We start from the raw sequence: 26,778 nt of genomic DNA on the forward strand, positions 1-26,778 counted from the left end.
AAAAAAAAAACACAAAATCACTTGGATTTAGCAGCAGTGGGCGTCATTCAAAGAGAAAACAAACTTAGAAATTGCAGTATATTACTTCTCTGAGGATTTGTGTGTTTATTTTAGTTCTTCTGTCAGAGTTTTGGGAGTTATTGTTTGGCTTCTGTTGTCCAGTAACTTGTGCTCAATCACTATACCAAGAGTTGAAATTGAGTATTAATTTCAGTCCCTTTATATTGTTAGGAAAGGAAGAGTTCCTACAAGATTGTAATTTTATTCTGTGTATATGAAAGCTGTGTGATTATTCAGACTGAAAACTGAGGATGGTGCTAATAGGATTCAATTACAACTTTACATTTTATTTTTAACTACCTGAAACTTCACAGTTAACAAACCGTTTCAAGTTAAAATAAGCAAAAAGTCTTCCTCGATCGTCTTTGTTCCTTTTTGAGAGACTTGCTTATAGTAAACTGCTGAATCTATTCACTGCCCTTAAATTGACTGTAGAATGGAACCTGATTTGCACTGAAAATGAGGATTATCTGTTTATTTTCAAGTGTACCTGTGAAAATGTTACCTTTTATTTTAAGAGATGCACAGTTATTCAGATACTGCAGGAAATGTTTGGAGTTGTGTGTTTTACTGTTAAAGTGAGACTTACTGGTATGTAATAGCTTATGTCTTTGGTTTACAGATTTTGCACAACTTTTTTTCCAACCATGATAAATGTCCTGAGATGAGTGATACAAGTATGCTGTCCATACCAGAGACGGTAAAGCTAAATGCTGAAGATGACATCAAAGATTTTGGTATGCACTGATCTGATGCTTGACTACTGAGTATACTGTGAAGCAAGACTGAGGGAAAAGTTACACTGTATGTTTTGAGCTGATCTTATGATTTACTTCCTCTGCCAACTGTGTACTCCCACTTCCTGAATTTGTTTAATTTTGTAAAACTAATCTGACCTTAAAGGAAATCAGTTGCTGCTGAGTCAGTGAATTAAATCAGTTTATTATTCCACTGGATGACAACCAGATTAGTACTGGTGTAAGTTAAGGCATGAGACTGGGAGAGCTGAGAGAGAAAAATGGTGCAGACTCAAGGGGGAGCAAGATTACTACTTCTGGCTATTGAACAGATTTAGCTTTAGCATGAAGTTTCACCCCAATACTCGTTATTCTGTGATGATTTTGGGTTTTGATCTTGCTATAGCCTTTCTTCACTTACTTCACCTATTAGTAGTTCAAAACATGACAAATCCTTTAGAAAAAAAGAAATGTTAATTTTTTAAAAAAATTAATGCAGAAAATAGCCAAGGGAAACAAATGTTTTCATTCTGTATTCTTAGATCATGTTGGAGGACAAGTGAAAATGTACACTTCAGTGTGAGATTTTTGATTTTTGTTGGGAAAGGGAGAACATTAACAAATTTGTTCAGCATGTGTGGGTGTAAAAGGGTGCTGTAGAGATTGACACGGGCTAGACAGGATGATATATCTTTAGGATTGTATGTCTCCTTATCTGAATTGAATCGACTGCCCTAAAAAATACTGTTTGGTACACGTAAGAATTGTGAAAGAATCTGTTTACAGTTTGACAGGGAGGACTGAGAATGCTGGGGCCAGGAAACATAGCTGCTTACAGAGCAATATATACTGCTATTTTTATGTTGTAGGCTCAGACATGCTGAGAAAAATGTAGTTGGTAGTAAGCATATGTGAGTAATCTGTAGTCAGTAAACTACTTTTAGAAATTAAGGACAAGTTAATGTTCTATTCTGTGTTCCAAAATGGCTTATTACATCCCTTACTACAGTAGAGAACACTAGTTAAAGCAATGTGTGAGTAAAAATAAGAGGAAGAAGAAACCCATTTCTCTTGAAGTACAAAATAAATATTGCAAATGTCTTCTTTTTTTTTCCCTCTGTCTTCCTTTTTTAATAATAGTTAACTTGGCATTTGAAGATGCAGTGTGAAGAGGATAGCTCAAACCTCCACGTTTCTAGCTTTCAAATGTTCTTTTACTTTGGAATAGTGTTGTATGAAAGGCAGTCAGCTTTTAGAAATACATTTTGTTCCAGACTAAGAAAATAAGAGAGATCATAATACTGATTTTAATACCTACATAATTTTAAGGATATGAAGAGATTATTTATATTGTACAAATTGTGCCCCTGATAGGAATTAGACTGAATATATGGACTTAAACCAAATAACAAAAGTTACCAAATATTTCAAAGAGTCTTTTTAGTTGCGGTAATCTGGGGGAAGAGGAAGACTTTTTAACTGTTTTACATTTAGTGTAACCATGGACTGCAGGATGTGTACTGTCATGTATTAACACTTAGGAATTTCACAAAAGGAGCTAAACTTGCATACAGTTGTTAAGCATATTAATTTATAACCTAATCATTAATTCCTAAGGTTCACATCCCTAGGTTATGTAAGTCTACGCCTGGTCATTATAACATCATAACACTAAGCTTTAGGCATCTGGTCCTTGTAGCAAAATTCACAGCTTTGCTGTATGAACCTGCATTCAGTGTTAAGAGTCTTCAGATATATAGTAATCAGCATATTGGCTGGGAAGCTATTTAAATTCAAAAACTAATGGGAAACATGGAATTCTGTAACATTTTAGGTATTTTGCCCTTGTCTGTTGCCCAAAACTTGATATTTAAACTCTTTAATTCAAAACCCAAAATGATGTCATTCAGTCCCTTTTTGACCCTGATCAGAGTAAACAGTTCATCTTTACCCTCAGGGTCTAGAACTATTCATGCTGTAGGAGAAGAGAGTTCAGTACCCTCTGCTTGTAAGGATTCCAACCTGAAATGTGGCAATATGTTCTAACAATTAGTCAATATACGACTCCAGAGCAGAAACACCTAGTAAACCCCTTTTTTTCTGCGTATTGTATTATTTACTTAGGAGAGGCTCTGAGAAAACAAATTAAGTAGTTATTGCCTAATGGGGGCACTTACTGGGAAAACAGGAAAATTCTGTTCCTCAGTCCTTATTTTTGGGGGTTGTCATTTCCCTGTCTCTCCAGTGAGTTTAGAAGTCAAAATGAACTTCCCTGATTTTTTTTTTTTTTTTTTTTTCCCATTTCCCCCCCCCCCCCCCCCCCACTCCACATCAGGTTATGCAGTGTGCAAACAATAGCTTCACAATGTTTCAGATGCTCCTGGTTTTCTTTTTCAGTTAAAGGTAATGGCTCCTGTTTAAGCAAAAATAAAACTGCATCTTTTTAGAAAGCTCTGTTGACAAATTATTACAGGATGAAGGGGTCTGGACGCAGAAGTTAACCCAGAAGAATGTACTTTAATAAGAGAAAAGGACCTGTACACTCAATCTGAGGTGTTACAGTTTCTTCTTTTCAAGATCTTGTTTAGTGACACCTTCTGACACTCAGGCAAAAAAAAAAAAAAAGAAAGTAAAGAGAATGAGTAACTAACTTGAAGCAATGTGATGAGAGAGGTGATTTTACACCTGCAGTAAGGACATGAACCCTTAATGGATGTATTATAAATAGTTTGATGTGTGTGACCAAGTATTGGGAAATCTTCTGTGGAAAAAGTTATGTGCCCAAGGAAAACAGAACAATGATGTTTTTAGGTACTTCATTGCTATTTCTTTGATATGAAAAGCCTTAAAAAGTACTCTCAAAATAAAACCTGACAATCTTTTTGAATGTGAACTATTTTGATAGGTGAGTCTAGTTCCATACATTTGAGGTGGTAATATTTTTATTTAGTATATATAAGCTTTTAAGGCTGTCTACAAAGGAGAGTTCAGGTTATTTTTCCCCCACTGCAAATTATTTTCTATACACACAGAAAAAATTCTCATTATTTTTCTAACGTTTGTGCCAATCATGTGGAACTTCTTAAGCTTTTTAATCAATAACAAAATTGAGAATATTTTCTAAACCTTTCTAGATACTATACTATTCTATATCAAAGATAATTTAATAAATTAATCCTCAAATAAGTTTCCTTGGCTGCTCATTATAGACAAAAATGGGCAGCTGCTTAAGGTGTTTAGTGCCTACCTTCAGGTATAAATTCTGGAAGAAAAAATCTAGACATTTATCTTGAAAAATTTACTACTCATTCTGTCTGTAGGGGAAAAAAAATAAACAGTTCTTTTGAGACAGCTGGGTTTCATCTTGGAAACCCGTTTAACCACCACAGTCCTCAGGAGGCCAGGGCATTTGCATGTATGTCCTTTGCCTCCTGTTTCTTATAACAGCTGCTGGTGGTGAGTAACCTACCGTAAAGACATGTAGATTTATCCTTCCAAACTCAGTCCAGAGGAAAGGTAATTACTATAACATTGAAAGCTGTATTTACCTATAAAAAAACCCCCAGTGCTGTTCCTGAGTTATTTCCTAAAACTTAATTTTTTATTTATTTTCCTCTCCCCATCTTCTCTAAACTATTTAGAGTCGGAGGTGTTAGATGGCTTTTTTGGTGAGATGAATAGCTTTGAGGATACATTCAACACGCCTGCTAAGTCCAGTGGAACAATTCAGCTGATGCCCAATGCTCTACATGCAGCAGAGAACTGTGAAATAAACACAGATAAAGCACAAGGAAAGGGGGATGTTCCTTCTGAGCAGCCTAATAGAAGAAAGACTGGCATTTCACAAGTGAAAACAACTAGCTGGACTGAAAAAAGCCTCTCTATTGAAATGAAGGGTTCTTTACTCCAAAACACAGATGAAGATAAAGGGGATGGTGAACCTGACTGTTTAATAGGACACAAAAAGGAATTGGAGTCACTTAGGATTGCAGGAGATGTGCAAGATCATAGAACACCCAAGTCACCTGAGAATGAGAAGCCTGTGAATGAAGACCTGCCATCTTCATCAAGCCAGTGGTCTCAACTGAACTTATCTGATCTTGATGTAACTCCCTTAGAAATGTCTGTATGTGGTGCTCTACCCTCGGCCCTATGTAGAGAGAAAAATTTAGAAGAGAAGTCAGTACTAATGACCAAGGATGATGCTGTGGAAACCTCTTTAATGAATACCTCGGGCTTGATAAAAGCACAAAAGCTGTTGACTGTCAATCTGTCAGAAAAGTGCTATGAAGTGAAAAATTCTGAAAACAACCCAACATCGGAAATAACTCCAGTAAAATCTGTGTCTCTGAGTGTTCACGATCCAAAGATAGTAAAAGGATGTGCAGCTGAGAAGGCTTCCAAAATGAGCTTCTTAAACTGTAATTCTTTTTTAATTGAAAGTACAAATGTCACAGAGTATTCTGTAGTCTACAATGGCAGCTTTTCCAAGCGTTTAAAAGCAACTTCTAAGTCTGTGGTGACTGATGTTCTGTCTCTCCCACTTGTATGTAGTGCTACATCACCAGAGAATTGTAATGACCTACACTTAATAAATAGTGAAAATGCTTTCACAGAGTCTGACTTTAAACATCTGAATATGTTATCCAGCTTGAGAAAGAGGTCCAAGAGATTTATTTATACAATAAATAATACTCTACTGTATCAAGAAGGAAAAATACAGGAAGAAGTATCCTCTGCATCACCTATTCATCCTGTATTACCACATTCGGAATCTGATCCGTATGAATTTAAAGGCTGTCATGTAGCCAGCGTTGATAAGCAAGGTATATTTTAAGCTTTTCATCATTTGTGGGGGATTCTTTATTAAGAACCTTTTATGTAAATGTTTCAGACAAAATCATGTAATCTTGTGTTTGTGATAAAGTAGCTCTGCAACTGGGAATCAAGCTATGGAATTGGTCTGTTATAGTAGTGACAGAATAATAGTTAATAATAGTGACAGAATAGCATTATTGTCAAGTAGTCTGGTGCTAACTCAACTGTTCAGTCTCAGATTAGTTTCTGGAATAGAAACTTCCACCTTGAACAGTTACTCTAATTGACAAGCTTAATTATCTTTGTCAGTGCTGTTTAGACATCTACAGTGTCAATGGCCGTCCTGTCTGAGTTAATAACTTGAAAGAGATCATAAAGAATGGTCGAGTTTTATTGTTACTTTTCTAAACTTACGGGGTTTAAGACTGTACATCTGTTTCTTCCAGAAGCACAAAATATTTTAAAAAACAAATTATATAATGAAAGCAAGCACATACTTCTGTTTTTAAAGCTGCTGTTCTTGCTAGAAGAATTACTTATTAGGAGTTGAAGTACTTCTCTTTAAAGTTTGATACGAATCCTTAGGTTGAGACACAAGGAATGGAAGTCCAACTCTTCAAATTTCATTACAACTAAAAATGGATTTTTTAATTTTAACTGATAGCATTAACTGCAGCCTTCTCACTTGTTTCTGTTTTTAGAAGATGATTACATTAAAAAGATCTCCAATGCTGTCAAGGCATTCACATTTGAAAACAAAAGTGATGTTTATGGTACCAGTGTTAAGCATGTGTAGAAATGATCTCATGAGATAAAATTTTATGAAAATCTGAATTTGTATTTGTTTGAATAAATGAGAACTACTTTATTAACGTTTTTTTCTATAAAACTTTCTTTCTCTTGTAGACTGCTTGCTTCTTGCTGAGAGAAAGTGTTTACAATCAAGTATCAAGGAAAATAATTTCAGCACTTATACTTTAAAAATGGATATACTGAATAACTCGTCTGATAATTCCTTCAACAATAGGCTGAAGCAGCAAGACCTGAGAGACCTGGGGGAGAATGCAAGAGAGGATCAACCTGCTACATCATTAAAATGCTTAGAGGTATCTAATATACAGAAAGAAGACTCAACAAATTCTTTAAATAGTGGAATAATTTCAAATATAAAACGTAAAGTTCAAACTTCAGCATTCCTAATGGCAAGAAAGCGTTCCAGATTGCTCCCTAAAAGCTGTTGCTTAGAGAAAGGTGAAGACAAGAAGCACACGAGTGCTAATGTGGACGATGGATCTGCTGTACCTCAGAGCCTTAAAGAACAACTTCCGTGGTCTTCTAGGGATAATGAATCCCTGATTGATATGCACCATGACGCTACATCCGTGACAAACAGCGGTTTCAATAATACTTTAAGTCAGATCAAACTTGGCCTAAATGGAGTCAGTAGCGATTGTTGCAGTACAGTATCAACTGATAAAAGGCATGCTGCAGACCAATGGCCAGTAGTTGACTGTAGAGAACTTCTTGGACCTTTGGGAATAAACTGCTCAGAAAATGATGGGACTGGATTAAAACAAGGGGAGAAAACAGATACAGCTGCCTTTTCAGAAGTTGTAGCCGACAATCGAGAGCCAAAGTTAGTTGGAAACAGTGTAAGCCTTCAGGCAGCTGCTTGCAATAATGTAGTTGTAGAGACTGCCAAAGAATTGTTAGATTCTATAGATGATAATTCTTTAAATAAAGTAATTTCTGAAGATAAACAAGTAGCACCTATGTATTCCAGCACAAAGTCAAAGGAGAACCTAAAGAATAAAGGGAAATCATCAGGAAATCTTAAAGCATGCAGTTTGAATCTGGACTTTGGTGGCTTTCAGACTGCTTCCAATAAGCAGATTAAATTCTCTGAAGACAGTATAGCAAAAAGCAAAATGCTGTTCAAAGATATTGAAAATGAATACTTCGAAGCCTCTTCCACAGAAAAAGTTAGAAACTTTTCAAATCAGGTTAAAAGGGAAAACACATTTTTCTTAGATTCAGAAAGCAAGTTGGCCAGTAATTCATCTCATTCTTTAGATTCACAGATGAGTTCTCTTGAACCCAGACATACACAGTTTATTCCACATAAAGTTCGCTTGTGTAAAAGCTTTCCTAGAAGTCAACAATCCTTGCAAGAAACAAATCAAACTTTGACAGCAAGCCAAGAAGCTGAAATTGCTGAACTTTCTAGTATCCTGGAGGAAACAGGTAGTCAGTTTGAATTTACACAGTTTAGAAAGCGAAGTAACATGATACAAAGTCACGTCTTTCAACAGTTTGAAACTGTAGAAGCAAGTGGAACAACAAATGTGGAAAATATTTCTGAAACAAGGAAAAATACTGATTCCTGTAGTACTTCCAAATCTGAAAATCAAGTAAACAATGACAGGTATTGTACTAAACAGGAAGACATAAATGAAGACTCTGAAGTGGTAGAATATGAAAAAGAAAACACAGCAGCTTTCCATAAAAAAGACAAAAAGGTTACTTTTACCAGCTTAGACAGAAATGAAAGTAGAATATCCGATGGGAGCTTTCCAGTAGCTAAACAGGACAGCTTTTCTAATTTCATAGGCTTTACTTCTGCTGGAGGTAAAAAAATAAGTATTTCTAAGGAGGCTTTGGCCAGATCTGCAGAGCTCTTCAGGGACTTGGACGCTGATAACTCTCTGTTTAAATCTTCTGAAGGCAGTAGTAGCTGTTGCAATTCAAATGGGCATATGTCTTCTAACTGTAATTTTGTCAGAAGCCTGACAAAAGAAAACAAAGGAAAAATGGTTTGTGTTTCAGATTTCAAAAGCATAGGTGCCGTTTCCCACCATGCACTGAAAAAAAATGAGGAAAATATTAGTACACTGTTCAAGGAAGATATGGAAAATGGAACAAAAAGAACAATAAATGATAATGAAAATACTAATTTCAGTAGTACTAACACTACCATGAACAGCCTATTATCCATCAAAAAACATAACCAGAATTGTAAAACTTCCAAACAGATTTTGAATCAAGGAGACTGCCCAGTTGAAGGTAGTTTGCAAGAAGACTCATTAGATGCAACATGCCTAGGGGATGCTATTATGACTGCAGAAGAACACAGTATGTCAGATGAAATGGACAACCCGTCTCCTAATCGGAAAGAAGACAGAAAGGAAAATGAATGCTTGTCACAAAAACTTCAAACTCCAGCTGGTGGGGATATATCCACTTCTAATGCAACTTTGGATCATTCTCTACGCTTGCTCAATGTACAAAGTACAGAAAGAGATATAAATGTTCTTGAGAACTCTGATAAACTAAAGACAAATAATAAAAATACAGAAGACACCACCCATGATAAGAACCTGTTAGTGAATGAAAGCAGAATAAAAGTAGGTTTTTGCCATCATCATGATCAGGAGGTGGATGTTGAAAAAAATGAAGTGAAAGGAAGTTACCTGACTGGTTTCCATACTGCTAGTGGCAAGAAAATAACAATTGCTGATGCATTTTTGGCTAAAGCTGAACAGTTTTTTGCAGAAAATGTTGATTTAGGAAAGAAACATAACGACATTTTTGAGAACCTCAGAAAGAAAAAGAAATGTGGTAAAAACTGTGTCAAAGACTGTGATTTATGTATTGAAAGCATTGCTCAGTGTGATCCAGAAAAACTTAATTTTAATAAAAACCTTATTCCTGAAGAACCTGGAGATCAATTTAAGCAGGCAGTAGAGAGCAGTCCCATGAAACCTGCTGTGATTCTTGATACTGTTAAAGTAGATATATTGATTAAACCAGGTGAAGATTGTGAAAAAAGTTTGGTAACTTCATATGCACATAAAAAAGCTGATGTCAGACCTGGAAAGTCAGAATTGGAACTCCATCCCAGACAGGAGAGTGAGGCTTTAAGTAAAACCTGTTCGTCTGAAGATGGAAAATTGTTCGCAGAGAGAGAGATGGAATACTCACCAAAAAAGAGGGATGATTCAGAAATCATGCATGATTTTCCTGTGTACTCTGCTGCATCTCCTTTAATGAAGGTATTAAATGACCGTGAAGATAATTCTGTGCCTGGAGATACAAAAAATACTTTATTTTTTGAGGATAGTAACAAATCTAATCCATCTATCTTAACTTCAAAAAATAGCTCTTTTTTGAACTGTGACAGTAATGAATTTGACTTAAAACATTTAAACGAAGCTTGTGCTGATACAAACTGCTTCACAGATACCATAGTTAATGCTTGCCAAAACCAGTCACTAGTCAGTCTTCCTGAAGACGAAACTAATTTAACCAGACTGGAAGAAACAACACTTAATGTTGAAAATTGCAAGAGTGATCTGAAACAAATTGCATTTAGTACAGCAAAAGGGAAAGCGGTTTCTGTTTCGGAAGGTGCATTAGCAAGGGTCAGACAAATGTTTCTAGAAGACTACAGTGAGTCTGTAAAATACGAAATTGAGACTAACTCAAGAATTAATCAAACAGAGATTGTTGGAAATTCATCTTCCATCATTCATGCTGACTGTCCTAATTCTGCTAAGTTTTCAAATGATGTAAGAAGTGAAGATATTAATTCAGCCACATCCCATTTTATTAAAGTAGGTGCAAGTGCTAGTGAAAGTGGTCACCAAGATACAAACACATTTGCAGATGCAGAGTGTGTTTCAAATTCTCAGAGGCAACGCTTCGAACAGAATATTAAGCTTTTAGGGCACTTGCCTGTTCCAGATAAGCAGATAAAGCAGTCAGATTCTTCTACAAGCAATCTTGGATTTTTTAGTACAGCAAGTGGTAAGCCTGTACAACTATCAGAAGAGTCGCTCAGGAAAGCTAGACAGCTCTTTTCTGAAACGGAAAGTAATCATTCATCTGATGTACAAGAAGCATTTTCAATTGAGGAAGATGTTGAAAAGTCCAAAACGTGGACTGAAGTAGTTCCTAGGAAAATGTGGATGGAGTTACCAAAAGGGGAAGACAATGCCAGCACTGTTCCTGCTTTTGGGTTCAGCACTGCAAGTGGAAAGCAGGTAACGGTATCTGAAAACGCCTATCAAAAAGCAAAGGCAATTTTGAAAGAATCTGATCACTTTTTGAGCAGTGAGATTTGTGTTACAGATCGACTTAGTTCAGTTAAAGAGAGTGGTCAACATGTGAAATCTTTAACTGATAAAGTGATCTCGGAATCCAAAATCGAAAAAAGCTGCAGTGAAGACTTTGACTTAAGAAGCACCTACCCTGAGGAAATGAAGTCTTTTCCAAGAACTCGCTGTGTCAAAATGCCTGAGTATGTAACACACAGTACAAAAAGCAAGCAGTTCACATCATTTAAAAATAGCTTTCAGCAAGAGGAGACTAGGTCTTCTGGAAAAGGGCAGCTAAATCTGGGGATGAAGATAGAGTCTGAAGCAATTTCATGCAATGCTACTGCTAAAGCAGAAATGAATATGACTCTTCTCCAAACTCCAAAATATTACTTGGAAGTGGAGGCTGTAGAAAGTGCAAGAGCTTTTATGGAAGATGATCTTTCTGATTCTGGAGTAAAAATTAATGCTGCGCAGTCCTTCAGTGGCAGATTGGATAAAGGCTTTCAAAATAAGACCTTTGGGAAGAGGCACTTTGAAGAAGAAAACTCACTCGGTAGGTCTTTGTCTTGTATACATTCAACTCCGTATTTCTCCACGGTGGGTTGTTTGAGGTTGTTTTGCATGTCACATTGATTTTTAGGTCGTATAAAAGTTTAAGTTCTTTCTCTAGGTGTCAGTGACAAAAATTCTTCATGCTGCAGGCGATAGTTCATTCACTCTTTCCATCCTTAAATGCACAGTACAAGCTAAATTGGTGTTTAGTAATTTTGAAGGTGTGCAGGTTTTGGTGTTTTAGCACAAAGGTATGGAAGAAAGCTACTGCTCGTTTTCTCTCAGCAGACTTTTATTTTTTTTTTCCTCTGCACAAATCTAGTGTTTTTTCATTGAAAAATGAGTAGCAGTATTTCCATTTTCATGTTCATGTTCCTTGTGGGTGAGGACAAGTTTCCACTTGTATTGAGATTTCTAGTCTGGTAAGAAAAAATAGTTGTTGGTCTAAAAGCATGGTTCCTTGTCATCTAAAACTGATCTGTTTTGGGGCTGAAGTGTTGGTATTTAATGCTTGCACAGTCACACAGACCTGTTCAGGGACCTGGGCTAGCTGAAAAATATTTATGGAAGGTAGATTGGAACAGAGTCGCTGCCTAGCTGCACAAGTTCAAGTACAAAGGTGGGGCAGGCTAGTGCGGCAAAGCTTGGGTAGGCATGAAAAGGTGGATTAGGACTCTATCAGTCCAACCTGAAACAGCTGTGCCACACTTGAACCATATCCTTAGTTACAGCTTCTGTGAAGGATGTTACACACTTTTTTTAGAATTCTGTAGAGACTCTGGTTACTGAAAGTACAAAAAAAGATGCGAGTGAGCCACGCTGCTGTGGTGCGCTTTCGGAGGCAGACTGTCTCGAGTATGTCTAACTTAAGGCTCACAAATTTTGATTTGGACAGAAAAGGCCTACTGACCACAAAAGATTCTGCAACAGACTTCATTATATGGGGTCTTGAAATCATTCATGGTAACACAATATACAGTCATTCTGTACAGAAGAAACTTGCAAATTGTGGTGAAGTAGCTTTCTGTTCAAAAAGGCCGTTTAATACAGATGTGTAATCTGGAAACTTAGTACTTCTGCTTGCTCTGACTTCTTGAATGTTTTATTTTAAAATTATAATTAAGTTATACAGTATTGGTAAGAAACTGTACTTAAAAGGAAATAACTCTTAAAAATCTGTGGTTTTATCCTAGGAGAACCTCCAATTAAAAGACAGCTACTGCTTGAATTTAACAGAACAAAGAATCCTCCCCGATCTTTGAAAGCCTTGAAAAGCACCCCTGATGGTAATTTTAGTTTTCTTGTGTTCTAAGCAGTAATCTGATGTCAGTTGTTACCTTTTCAAATTCTTAAATTTCCAATAAACTAACACATAATAAAATTGCTTAACTGCTTATTTTTTATCAATATAGTCATGAAAATTCAGGAATGATGCGATGATAATGACTGCTGACTTTAAATCACATGATTAATGGTATGCCTTGTATAGAATCTAAACATATTACAATATACTACTTCTGCAAGAACTCTGGTTTCATTTCCATCTTGGTAGGAATTTGTCCAGTTGCTCACAATCCTAAATCTCACAGATTCTAGTCTCAGTAGGAAGAATATATTTTATTGACCTCTAATTTCTCAATTAAAAACTGTATCTACAGGAAAATGAGAATGTACTGGTAATTTCATCATACAGTAATTTGTGAAGAATATACTTACTGGTAGGTGTCTAAATTACAGATGCTTTTAATATTTTAAGCCAGCAATATGGAGGCTTATGAAAGTGATATCAGGGTTTAAAAGTTTGAGTTGATGCTTTATGTGAAGCTAGTGATTAGGGTATTAGGATAATGTGATTTTTGGCTACATCTTTTGTTTATGGGATAGGATGTGTTCTTTAAGGAAAACTTGTTCTTTCTAAGCACTGCATGCGCTCACCAAGAATTCAGTAGCGGGATTCATCAAATAAATTGGTTTAACCAGTATATTGGTTCCTGAATGCTGTCCTAAATCTGTTCTAAGCATAAAACCCACGATCAAAAGTTCTAAATGGAATTTGTAAGTTGTAGCCAGTGAATAATTTTATACCCTTCATATGTAAATATTATCCTACCCTGCAGCAGGATCTGAACGGTGTTGTTCTTTGGTGAAACAACTGAAGACAGTTCTAATCTCCAGTATAGTATTGCCTCTGACTTACAGAACATGTGGCATCTTGTATATATGACTTCTCATATGAAAATTCCTCTTTGCAGCCTAAGGGCATAGCACAAATGAGTTTAAATTCCAGGCAGATGTGATTTAGTTATGTTGATAATTCCAATATAAGCATGTCCTTCAATGATGGAACGAGGAGTTTGTGCAAATGTGCCCAATTCTGTTGTAGCTTAAAAAAAAAACAGTTGTTGCTAAAACTTCTAAATTGAATGGTGAGAGTATCTGGAATTAAATATATGATAAACATTTCCCTTTCAGGAGCTGAGAAACATCTTGCAGGCTCACAAATAGGAAATTTTGAGAGTTCAACATTGTGGTCACTTATCCTTTAGATCTGTCTGCAACTAGCATAAAGATATTTTATACAAAGATTTTACTTGGAGGGAGGGAAAAAAAGCAAACAAAGCTGCCTAAATCCACTCTGGAAACTTTTTTGTATATTTATAACATTGACAGAGAAAAAACACGTGCTGTAAATATCCATCCATGTAATGTACCATTTCAAACTGTGTTTTCTAATTATCTTACAGGCATTTTCAAAGACAGAAGAAAATTTATGTACCATGTTCCTTTAAAACCCGTAACTTGTCAACCTTTTGGGTGAGAAATTTATAATATATTTTAGAGTTCTTCTAATGCAATTTCTTAAAACATTGAAAGCCCTTGTAACTTTTAAAAAATATGCAGTAATGATTTGCTACCCAACTTCATAAAAGACTAATAATTTTACTTCAAAATAAACATATTAAATTACCATATAACACACATAGCTGCAGTAGACTAGTGAGATGCTAAACAAATTTTACACTTGCATTTGTCTTTTCTCAATAGATAGAAATTAAGCATTCTGTTTTTTAAATGGCAAAACCTGATATTTTGTCTTTTAATTGATGTAGTGTTGAAAGTTGTATTACTAAATTAAGAATATAAAAATCCTAACAGAGGTTTTTGCCAGAAAGCTGAAACCTGTATGTTTAAATATTTTCATCTCTGTAGGGCTACTAAAGAACGACAAGAGGTCAAGAATCCTACCTTTACTCTGCCAGATCAAGACTTCAAAGGATTCAAATCTAAACCTGCCATTTTTCAGCACTGTGCGCTACGGCAGTCTTCAGATGGTACTTCAGGGGTTTCTACTCCATGTAAGGCCTCGGCAAAAGGGAGTGAAGAAACAAGAAGCTTGTACAAATCTGGCAAAACAGTGAAAACTTTTATTCCACCCTTCAAAACCAAGCTGACGTTTTCTACAGGTGAACAAGACAGCGGCAAAAGATGTGACTCACCAATCAGCAAAGATAGGACTGAAGAGACAGAATTAAATCAAATCACAGCTGAACAAAAAACTTCTGAACCTCATGATCACCAGTCTTGCATGCAGCATGCCACAGACACTGACCTAGAAAATGGCAGTTTAGGTATTTTCAGATTTTGATCATTTAACTATTGTGAACGCTAACAATCAGAACTGAACCTTTAAGGGTTTTGCATAGTCTGTCAGACTTATTTTTTAGATAAGAAGCTGCTTCTTTTTAAATTTTTTTTTTCAGGAAAATTAGGAAATAATTACTTTTCTAATATTTTATACTGCACTCCTAATAAAGCATATGCAACTCATCTCCATAGTTAATTAAGAGCACAGTATATTTGTTTTCACACAGTGCTTCAGAAACAAGATGGCTTATGTTTCATTTGATACTTGATTTTCTATACCTCTTAAGTCAAATATTCTAGGAATCTTAAAGACTAGCCTTGCTATACTTCATTCACTTCTACACAAGCTTGTTTTCATTCTGTTTTCTAATTAAAATACAGGCTTAACCATATAAATGGACGATTGTGTCATTTTCAGAGAGGCAGTTTAAATGCTCAACTGCTTGACTTTAGCATGGGGGTGTATGCCTTCTAACCTCTCCTGAATGTTGCAGTGTGTATAGTTTCTGTAACTGTTGCAGTCAAATAATCTGGATTTTTTTCAGAAGGACTCATTGTGTGTATTTAAACAGGTGCATGAAGGCTTGCAGAATTAGATCCTGTATTTATAGGTCAGAATCTCAGAATTACGGACTTTGGAGTCATCATCAACTAATTTCTGTTCATCTGGAGTTTTCTATGGAGTTCAGTCTGATGAGAAAAATATGTGGATTTAAGTTTTGTTCAGGGACTTCTATATTCATAATAATTTCATAGAAATCTTATTCAAATGCCTTCAGTAAACAATGCTTTTTAAATGCATTAAACTTTGAATATTTAGACTCTTGCAGTTTCTAAAAATCTACAGAGTCGCTTAGAAAATACACTTCTCTGAATCTGCTTTTATAGTATGACTCTATATCTTAAATTGATATGTACTGTAAAAAGGTTTTGATGTGTTTGGTTTTTTTTTTTCTTTGCAGCTATGGTCAAGATGGTGACAAATCTCCGCTGTGCCAGAGAAATGCAGGAAATGAGAATTAAAAAGAAATATAGGCAAAATATTAGCTCGCAGCCAGGCAGTCTTTATGTCATTAAAACATCTGCAAGAAATAGAATCTCTCTGAAAACTGCAGTAGAAGAGAAATCTCCTAGTTTTTATTCTATGGAAGAGGTATGTTTTGATATCTTTTTGCTGTGTGTTTTTCCCGGGATGTTCCTTCAGACAAAGAAAAACTCAGTAGCTTTTGAACAGATACATTCTTCAGTTTTGGGATAAGTATTTACACTAGCTGTTATACCAGTTGCTATAGTTTTTAAGGAGCTTTGCAAACCTACAGTTTTTAAGACTATTCCAAACAATAAGGGTCATAAATGTCTCTGTAGTGTTATAATCAAACAAGAGAGGCATCAAACGAGGAATTGCTATTGACTTGCAATCCATATGAAGAGCTGTTTTATGATAACAGTTAAAATTTAAGCTTAGGTAAGTATATCAAAAGCCTCTTGGTTTTGGTACAGCGAAGGTACAAAGCCTATCAAATTATTTTAAATACTTTTAAAGCACACTATGGTGATGTTCTGCTAAAATAATTGATGGGAATTCCTCCGTCCTCCTTGGATTACATGCAAAATAACATGGTCAGGCAAAAGCTTTCTCAACCTCAAGGAAATATTTTATTTGAATTTATGACATTAGATATAAAACCTCTTAGCTGAATTGTTACAGTATCGTCATTATTTTGTCCTTTTCATCTGATTTTTTTCAGCTTTACACATACGGTGTTTCAAAACACTGCATACGAGTTAACAGTACAAATGCAGAATCTTTCCAGTTTCTCATCAAAGACTTTTTCAGTAAGGAGTATTTATTAGCTGGAAATGGGATACAACTTGCTGATGGAGGATGGCTAATACCTACAGATGAGGGAAAAGCTGGAAAAAAGGAGTTTTACAGGTACTGTTACTTATGAACTTGAGACAAGTCTGGTATTTATCAGTTACTGATTCTCTTATAAATCCAACACAGTTATCTTTTAAACCCTCTGTTTACTGTGCATTTTTAGTATGCTTCTGTTATTGTAAGTAAAGATATTGTAGGATTGTAAATTTACAACGTAGACTAATGTTGTCCATGATCTTCACTGACCATTAAAGAAAGCATACACAGTCAATTTTAAAAATTTCTGGGGATTCTTCAACAGTGCAGATCGTCTAGAAAAATAGTACTATTTTCTGTTAATTCAGCACTTTACCATTTTGTTTAATTAGCATTACTAGGTTTTGATTTTTTTCAAGTGGAAAAGGATTTATTTCTGTTGAGCTCTTAGAGTTTTTTTGATGGGGATGAAGGATGACTGGGGAAGTGTTTAGGACTTCTTTGGCAGGACAGGGCTGAAAATGTTTTTTTCAATCTAATTTTTTTAAAGCTGATGTATGATTTGAAGGAGGCAAAGACTTCAAAAGTCAAACTCACTGATTCATTCAGGCTTTCTTTTGAATATATGTAAGAAGCAAAAAAAAAAAAAAAGTGCACAAACAACCCTTGGTCCTTTTATCCCTCCTTTTGCAGGTCATTTAAGACAAGTTGGAAGGAGGAAAGTGTATGTGTTGAGTGCGTCTCCCCTATACACTTCCATAAAAGTTGTCTTGATTTACTGTAAGCAAGTTTGTACATTGTAACTCCATCGAAAGCATGTGCAACAGAACAAGGAACTACCAGTGTGCTGTTGTTCCAGCAAAACTTCAGAAAATACTTAACCATTATTTTCTGATTTCCTTGGGAAATTTGAGGTGCTTTTTTCAAGTCAGCGTTGCTGTTGGTATGCATTCACACACACGCCCAAGACAAGGCCCTATATTTGAGTAGTATTTGCAATCAAGCATGCATTGCCGACCTACATAGTATCAGAATCCAAGAGGTTTGCAACATTTCCTTCCCAGTACCAAAGTGTGACAGAGATAGGTCTGTTCCAAGCTTAAGGGGGAGCTTTTATTTGAAAGTTTGAGTTGGTGAAGTTAGTGCCAGTAATCCAGTGTGGGAAAATTGACTAGTATAAGATGTGTATGTCCACACTGTGATCAGTACTTCCTCATGAAAAGAAAATTGCTTTCTGATCTTGCTAGTAAGTCAGCATCTATATTAGCTTCTCCCATGTGACTTTGGGAAACATTTTTGATGCCAAAGTCATTGCCATGACTGTGGGAAGTGGTTTTGGTGTCAACGATATTTGTTCATGTTGGAAGAACTGAAGGTGTTCTGTGTCCAACCTAACAGCTACTCAGTGACGATCAGTCAAATGCTGGAGTTCACATAATTATAGAATAGTTTAAGTTGGAAGGGACCGCTTGGCAGTCATACAGTCCAAGCCCCTGTTCAACACAGTTCAAATAAGATTAATTACTCAGGGACTTGTCTAGCTGAGTCTTTACCTCCAAGGACAGAGATTCCACAGCCTCTCTGGATAGACTGTGCCAGTTGACCACTCTCATGGTTTAAAAAAACCCAAAATAACCTTTATCTCAGACTAGAATTTTCCATGTTCCAACTTGTATCTGTTGCCTCTCATCCTATTGCTGTGTGCTTCTGAGAAGAGCCTGTCCCTGTCTTCTCTGAGTCCTCCGGTCAGGTAGTTAGAGAGGGCAATAAGGTCTCTTTGCCTTGTCTCTTAAGTTCAGACCAACCCAGCTCTCTCAGCTTGTATCTCATGTGCTTAGCCACATGAGAGCACAGGGAGATCACCTTGGTGGCCCTCTGGAGGGTTTGTTCCAGTATACCAGTATCTTTGTCCTGGTGAATCCAGAGCTGGAGAGAAACTTCAGATGCAGTCTCCCAGGTGCTGAGAGAGGGGAAGGACCACTCATCACAGGCTTGGCTCATAATACAGCCCAGGATGGTTTTGTTTTTCTTTGCTTTTGTTGAATTACATGAGATTTCTGCCAGCTTGTTTCTCCAGCCTGTCCAGGTCCCTCTTAAGTAGCAACCCTGCCCCCCAGTTTATCAACCACTTCCTAAAAATTTGGTGTCATCCATAAACTCACCACAAGCGTGTTCTGTGCCATCATCTGGGTTGTTAATGAAGACACTAAACATTGATTCCTTATTGGTATCTGAGAGGTGCCACTAGTTACTGCCTACCGGCTGGACTTCAGACTGTTGATCACAGTTCTTTATGCTCATCAGTCCATCCAATTTTCCACCCACTTTAACTACTTATCCAGCTCGTATCTTACCAGTTTGGTGATAAAGAGACTGTAAGAAATTGTCGGAGTCCTTGCTAACATATGCAACATCCACTGCCCTCCCCTAGCCCACAGCACCAGTTACTTCATCATAGAAATCAGTTGGGTTGGCTAGGCATGATTTGTTCTTGATAAATCCATGTTGGCCATTCCCAATCACCCTCTTGTCTTTCACTTGTTTAGAAACTGCTTCTAAGAATTTTTGCATCCTGGTCTGGAAGTTCTCAAGTCTCTCTGACAGTGAACCAAGTTTGTCTCAGAGCAGTCCTTAAAGTTGATTGTGGTGGGGTTTGGGGTTTTTTTGTTTTTCTGTTTTTTGTTTTTTTAATAAATACTGTAAGACAGAGCTAATCCTCGCACAGTTCCATTTTGCACCCTGTGGCATCGCATGTCCCAGCTATTTCACAGACAGCTACGGGACGTGTAGGCACATGCATTTCTGTAGTCACTCAGAGGCAGAGTATGCAGAACTTGACCTAACTTGTTACTTGTCTGTTACCTCCACATTTGGCAAATATTTTGCTATTAGCTATACCATCCCTGATTCTGCATTCCCCTCCAGTGGTGACGTGATTGTTGAATGTTTTGGGGATATACTTTGCTAGATGGCGTGTTCCTACCAAGTATTTATGGTAGATGCATAAAAGACTGGGATGTTCATCTATGTGCAGGAAAGGTGCAGGGCCTCTTGCCTCCAAGTCAGTGCTCGGGATTTGCATGCATTTTGGAAGGCATGCTGGTCGTTCTTTTCTCATGTGAAATTGCTATTTCTAGGCTGACAAGTAACACTGCTACACAAATTAATAGGAAACATGAGGTTTGAGGTGTTTTTTGTCAAGAAGCAGTAGATCTCTGGGAACAATGCATCCAATTCTGGATCTCAGCGTATTTGCAATCTGCTGCTTAGGCATGCTGGAGGTAATCTTGATTAATTTTGTAAAATTTTCCTGTGAATGGGAAAGGTATTAAAGTATTTTCACAAAACATCTTATGCCTAGATGTGCCAAATAGTGGCCTTTTTAGGCAGTCCAACTTCTTGTTCCAAAGGCAGCTTGTTTTAAAAATGATTTTCAGATGTGCCCCTGATTCTGTGGTCAGGCCACCAGACTGGGGGCTTTTCCCACAGGTACTCTTCAGAAACAGAAGAGAGAAACCAGTAACATAGTGCTGAACATGCCAGAATTAGCCACAAGTGGTTTTGGTGTCAGAATCTGCCCTGGGTGGTGGCAGTGTCAGTCTGACCCTGAATGCCAGATAGCCTTTTCAGCAGTTTGTAGAGGTTGTTCCCAAAGAGGCTGCCTTCAGTTTCTGTTTCTTTTCTGGATTTGTTGTATGTTAAAGCATATGTTAAGAATAAATACCTACTGGTTGGTTAGCTGAATCAGTCTTTTTATCCCTTCTAGATATATTAATTGTATCTCCACCAACTAAAATATATATGCTTTCGTTTAGTCATCTGTGTTTAGGATCTTAATCTTGAACTGAATTCTGCCTTTAATTCCTGAATTGCGTTGTCCTTCACAAAAGATTACAGGGTATCTCCTAAAGTTTGAGATTGTCTTGCTCTCTTCTAATGTAGTAACAATTAATTTGATGGTCGTACCTGCTCCTTATCTTCCTGTATATGGCTTTTTGACTTTTAAATTGTTTCTTCTCCTCACCCAACTGCAATACAGTTTCTTAAAATCTTCTTGAGGCTTTCTGAAAAGTTGGAGATTGACTTTTTGATAGGCCTTGTGTTCTAATCATTTTAATGGCTCAGCTATTTGAATCTCTGGTCTAATTAATTCTTCTTCCTTCTGTAATGAAATGATCCTCCTAGTGACTGTGAGAGCTGGAAAAAAATAGATGTTTCCAACCCAACTCACATAGATCATGGTGGTACAGCTTGGACTCAACCCAGAATGGAAGTCCATTTCAAAAGTCACTCAATGGAGAGTAGTTTTTCAGTAGCAACTGAAAGTTTTTTGAAATGCGTTGTCCACATGCATGCTTAAAAAAAAAAAAAAAAAAAAGAAACAAAACCAAAACACCCAAACATCTCTGGAAACTGCGGTAGAGGCGGGGATGCATTGTAATGAATTCATCAAGCTAGCAGGGAAAATTCCAGGGCTGAAATGGAAGAGAGCACCCCCCTGTCCCTCTCTCTGTGCATAACTGTGTGAAGCAGACAGAGCATGCCCATGGAGCTACTGCTAGGGTCAAAAGTCTCTATTTGAGGAATGCATGCATGTATGCACATGCCTGCTGCCAAAGTGTATGAGGACAGAACTTCAGTATTCAGACAGTAACCAGATCAGGTTACAGAATGTAACCTTCCTGTTCTCACTGTGAAAAATGTTCCTTTGTTAATGTTGCCTATGTACATACACTGAATGCGATGCAAGGGAACGAAGGTAAATAAAAACTTGCAGTGGATTTCAGGTTAACTTATTAACAATTTATCTGCAGAGCTCTCTGTGACACTCCTGGTGTGGATCCCAAGCTAATAACAGAGGCCTGGGTTTACAATCACTATAGGTGGATTGTATGGAAACTGGCAGCCATGGAAGCATCCTTTCCACATGAATTTGCTAACAGATGTTTGACACCAGAAACAGTGCTGTTGCAGTTGAAATTTAGGTATGTGTATAGCAATGTATTTGGAGTTGCAATTTGTGATACTGTGTGCTTTCTAGATCATAATATTTGAAATAAGCACCTCTGCCTTGCACTTACTGTTTATCAGAATGCTTATATTGTTAAACTTACAAATATCAGTACTAAAAATGTAGTGCGTGTTATTTGCAGAAATTCAGGTAACATTTGCTTGCTTCAGTGGTATTTAGTCATGTAGATTGATTAAGCAATAGCTTGCTACAACTGTTTTTAAGGAAAACCAATGTGATGGATATTGTTTGCTTTAACAAAGCATCATCAATTCTTTTTTGTAGGTATGATTTGGAAGTTGATAAAAGTAAACGATCAGCCATCAAAAAAATAACTGAAAGAGATGATGCGGCAGGTAAAACGCTTGTGCTGTGTATTTCTAAAATCGTATCGCTAAACACTGTCGTATCTCCTAGCAGTAGCAATAAGAATGTGGAAAGTAAAAAAGCAGCAGCAATAATTGAAGTTACTGATGGCTGGTATGGAATTAGAGCTCTTCTGGATCCACCTCTCAAAGCTTTCTTACATAGAGGAAGGCTGTCTGTTGGTCAGAAGATCATAGTGCACGGAGCAGAACTTGTTGGCTCTCAAAATGGATGTACACCACTGGAAGCCCCAGATTCCCTTATGTTAAAGGTAAAACAAAATACCAGTTCAGCTTGATTGGATGTGACAGAGATGTGATAGATGCTATTTAGCTGAGCCACATTTTGTTAACAGAAAAACTTTTGTCAGGGCTTTATAAACAGAGAAGTTTTGTCGAAGTTTAGTAACCAGATTTGTAAGACATGACACAAGGTAGCTGACACTGTTCACTAGAGTTGGAAGGCAAGTGTATAATACAAAATTCTGCCAAGTTTTGATGTGTGTTTTGACAGTTCAAGCTCCTTAATTTGGTTAAGCACCAAGTTACAAAAAGAATTTATTCATCATAGACAGTATGGAAGTTGGAGGAAGAACTGGGGGGGGGAGAAACAGGTCATGAGCAGGTGGGCTTAGAGGGGGAGGCTCTTGACTTGTCTGAGGATGATTAAAGTGCTGGGTGAAGTTTCAGCATAAAAATTCTGTTCCTCTGGTATAAAGCAATGTCTTGTCTCATAGATGCTCATTTCCTAGAGAATTTTAACTCATCAAATTTTTAGTTCCTGTTTAAAATACGTTCTTCAACATGAAAAAAAGCCTTGCATTTAAAGTGTAATATGTTCAGGTGCAAAAATGATATATTCTTAGGTGAGGTCAGTGTGAAAATAGTCTTTCTTCTAACTGTGTGTAAGTTGGATATCTTTTTGACCTGCCAGTGACAGTTTATCATTCAACATTGAACTGATTCAGATTTCAGCGAACAGCACTCGATGTGCACGATGGCATGCAAAACTAGGATTTCATCGGGATCCCAGACCTTTTCCTTTGCCTTTATCATCGCTTTTCAGTGAGGGTGGTGCAGTGGGATGTGTTGATGTAGTTATTCAAAGAACATATCCTATTCAGGTATGGTATAAGTATTTTAACAGGTTCTCTGAGATCTAAGTTGTATTAGTTAATTGCTACATCATTCCTCAAACCAGACATAATATAGAGAGCTAAAAAATTTAAGAAGAGGTACCATTATGTGTAAAATGAACAGGAGTGGTTCTTGCAGTGTGCATGTATTTAATGTTTCAGGACTGGAGTATCCTCATGTAAGAAGAATTTAAGTTTGTGCTCAGTATTTTCTGGCTGGCTTTGCTTTAAGCTTCAAAAAGCCAGAAATAATTGAATTTCAGTTCTGTAATCTGAGAAGCACAGCACTTGTTTTAAAGGAGAAAAAAAACATGGACAGTTTTAACTCCAGGTAGAAGTGAAACCCAATTTTTTCTATTAACATACATATCCCTGCAAAGAAGTTAAATATTTATAACCATTAGTAAGATTACATTCTCTTACATGTAGCTGACTAGATTGTGTAAGATCTATTATTTAAAAATATTACAGAAAATACAATGTGATTATGGTGTAAAATAGAATGAAGATCTTTTAAATACCACTTCATATCCAGACGTTGTAAATATGATCAGACTTCACTCTAACTACTTGCTTTTATAACAATACCAACTACAAAAAGAAACAATATTTTTGTTAGTAATCCATCCTCTTAATGTTAACAGTTTAACCAAGATACAACTTGCAGATTTTTGTTAACTTTTCAGAGAATGTTACACTTGGAATGTACATATAGGGTTTTTTTTTTTTTCATTGCTTGCTTTCTAAAGTGTTGTATCAATGTGGAAAGAACTCTGCAAAGATAATAGCAATATTTGGTTTGGATCATTACTTTAATGGAGGAAATTGCTGCACTTACTATCTGAACTGTCTGATAGAACGAACAGTTACTTAGGTCCCAAAAAGGGGACTAATCTCTAACCACATCACAGTATCACAGTAAATGGCTTCTAGGGCAGGGAAGGAAAGTGGTGATTTGTATCTCACTATATTAAGAGATAGATGTGCTGATGTATATTTTAAAAAAAAAAAAAAAAAAAAAAAAAAAAAAAAAAAACCACACTGAGACTCTGGCTCAAACATACCAAAATGTCAGGAAGACTTGAGCTGTCAAGAGTCAAGGATGTAGGAATCACAGAAACCCTAATTAAAGGTGTCAGACTGAATAGTGCAGTAAATACATGCCGTGCAGTTAGTGGCAGGTAGAGCCTATTTCAACAGTTCACTGCCTTGTAAGGATTAGTTCTTCAACCTTTAATCGTTCTGCTCCTGTGCTAAACCTGGAGCTCACCTGATCCTGTCGCTTAGCTACTTTAATTCACTACACTAGGAGTAACTAACTAACAAATAATAATTTAAAAACCCCAACACAACAAACTGTTGTCTATTGAATTAACAAACTGATGTGGTCTGATGAGGCCAGGTATGTGCTGGAGCCAGTGCAAAGAAAAAGATGGGGCTGTGCAGCAGAGAGGAAAGGAAAGGACCGCTTTCAGCAGCAGTGACCTCTTTCTCTGGCTCACCCATAACTTCAGATCAGGCAAGCCAGTTGTGGCACGGGTGTGGACGAGGCTGTAGTCCAGTGGAACCATTTCAGACAGAAAAAGTTTAAGACCATCTGCAAAACGACATAGTTCTTTTACAGCATCTAACTGGCATGTTAAAACAAACAGTACAGATGATGTGGAAAGACAAATTGGGTAGAATGCAGTTCTGGTTTATTTTTAAGCATTGAATTTGATGGTTTGTATCGTAATGTATCTACCAGTGGGATCCAGCTATCTTCTAAATCACATCATTGATACCTATTACTATAAGCTATGGTTTCTTCAGCTGTTAAATCATGCAGTTTTGACTGCTGCTCCATTCTGTCTTGTGTATCTTTAAAGTGAAGATTTACCAACCAGTGCTGTGGGGTTTTGCCTTCTGTCTATTATACTGAAAGAACTTACGATTACTGCCTGTTCATTTTTTTAAACTGTTTTTGCTTAACAGTATTAGAAGGAAAATAGATGAAGTTAAACATTTTTAAGAAGTCTGGGTTTTGTTTGAATCTTTTTATTTCAGTGGATGGAAAAGACATCAGCTGGTTCATACGTGTTTCGTAATAGCCGAGCTGAAGAAAGGGAAGCTGCCAAACACGCAGAGGATCAGCAAAAGAAACTGGAAACTCTGTTTGCAAAAATCCAAGCAGAATATGAAAAACACGAAGGTAAAGCTTTCGTTGTTTCAGAGCATGTAATAAGAATACAAAAACTGTTTTGGCATTTACAGAGTTTAAAGAAACTGGCAAAAACTTCTCTGGTGATGGAGAAGCAGAGATAGGGTGTTGGGTTGTTTTCTTCATTGTTGCTGTTTTTATGTTGTATTGTTTTGAGGTTTTCTAATTTCCTATGTATCAAGACCTTTCAGTACAAAACAGTTATATACTTATTGCTTGGCTTTGCAGCTATCTAGGAACCGCTTCCTGAACTTGTTGGTAGCCAGGCTACTAAAAAATTACTATTGAGATGATGCTCAGGGAAGTGTTACAAAATTGCAGAATTGTTAATTCTATTCTCTTGAAAGACCTGACACTCTAATATTTCACCTAGAAGCGAGTGCTGCTTAGGCTGTATCTCAGTGCACCTGAACACCAGGCCTGAGCATCTTTCCTCACAAACACTGCAGGACTGTGGAGCTACTGAGGTCAGTGGAGCTGCTAAACGGGACAGGGACCCTGGTGACACAGGATGTGGAGAAGGCTGTTACTGAATGCCTTTTTCAGCTCAGCCTTAACTAGCAATACCGACCTTCAGCAATCCCAAGCCCTGGAGACCAGGTGAAAGTCTAGAGCAAGGAAGACACATCCTTGGTGGAACAGGATCAAGTTAGAGAATACTTACACAAATTGGACATATGTAAGTCCACTGTCGGTGGTTGGGTGAACCCACAAGTACTGAAGGAGTTGGTTGATGTCTTTGTGAGGCTGCTCTTGATCCTTTTTGAATGATCATGGTGATTGGTAGAGGTGCCTGAAGACTAGAGGAAAGCAAATACCTCTTCTAGCTTCAAAAAGGACAGGAAGGAAGACCCAGAGAACTAACTACAGGCCAGTCAGCCTTACCTTGATCCCTGAGAAGATGCTGACTAATCCTGGAAACTATTTCCAGGCACACGAAGGACAAGAAGGTGACTGAGAGTAGTCAGCAGGGATTCACCAAAGCTTTTGGCATCCTTTAAGATGCTCATAGAGAAGATGATGAAGCATGAGGTGAGCAGAGAGGTGGATTGAAAACTGGCTGAACCAGAGAGTGGTAAGTGGCACAAAGCCTCTTTGGAGGCCAGTGGTGTACACACAGTGGTGTACTCCAGGGATCAACACTGAGTCCAGTACTGTTTTAACATCTTCATTAATGATCTGGATGGCAGGGCAGAGTGTACTCTCAGCAGGTTTGCTGATGATATAAAGTTAGGATCAGTGACATACATTAGAGCATTGTGCTGCCATCCAGAAGGACCTCAACAGGCTGGAGAAA

At 37.1% G+C, this 26,778-nt stretch overlaps 1 protein-coding gene across 1 annotated transcript in view; it reads left to right on the forward strand.

Annotated features, from left to right (window-relative positions):
* BRCA2 (BRCA2 DNA repair associated) overlaps positions 1-26,778 on the forward strand; it is a 43,853-nt gene that overhangs the window by 7,390 nt on the left and 9,685 nt on the right. Inside the window, exons 9-20 of the mRNA XM_032982902.2 lie at positions 683-797; positions 4,439-5,623; positions 6,522-11,267; positions 12,460-12,552; positions 14,011-14,080; positions 14,477-14,895; positions 15,874-16,064; positions 16,660-16,847; positions 21,584-21,754; positions 22,066-22,417; positions 23,114-23,269; positions 25,328-25,472. Coding sequence (XP_032838793.2) covers positions 683-797; positions 4,439-5,623; positions 6,522-11,267; positions 12,460-12,552; positions 14,011-14,080; positions 14,477-14,895; positions 15,874-16,064; positions 16,660-16,847; positions 21,584-21,754; positions 22,066-22,417; positions 23,114-23,269; positions 25,328-25,472 — 7,831 coding nt within the window. The remainder of the gene's footprint in view (positions 1-682; positions 798-4,438; positions 5,624-6,521; positions 11,268-12,459; positions 12,553-14,010; positions 14,081-14,476; positions 14,896-15,873; positions 16,065-16,659; positions 16,848-21,583; positions 21,755-22,065; positions 22,418-23,113; positions 23,270-25,327; positions 25,473-26,778) is intronic.

This window comes from Tyto alba, unplaced genomic scaffold, assembly GCF_018691265.1.
Source record: "Tyto alba isolate M040663 unplaced genomic scaffold, T.alba_DEE_v4.0 Super-Scaffold_2, whole genome shotgun sequence".
NCBI lineage: Eukaryota > Metazoa > Chordata > Aves > Strigiformes > Tytonidae > Tyto > Tyto alba.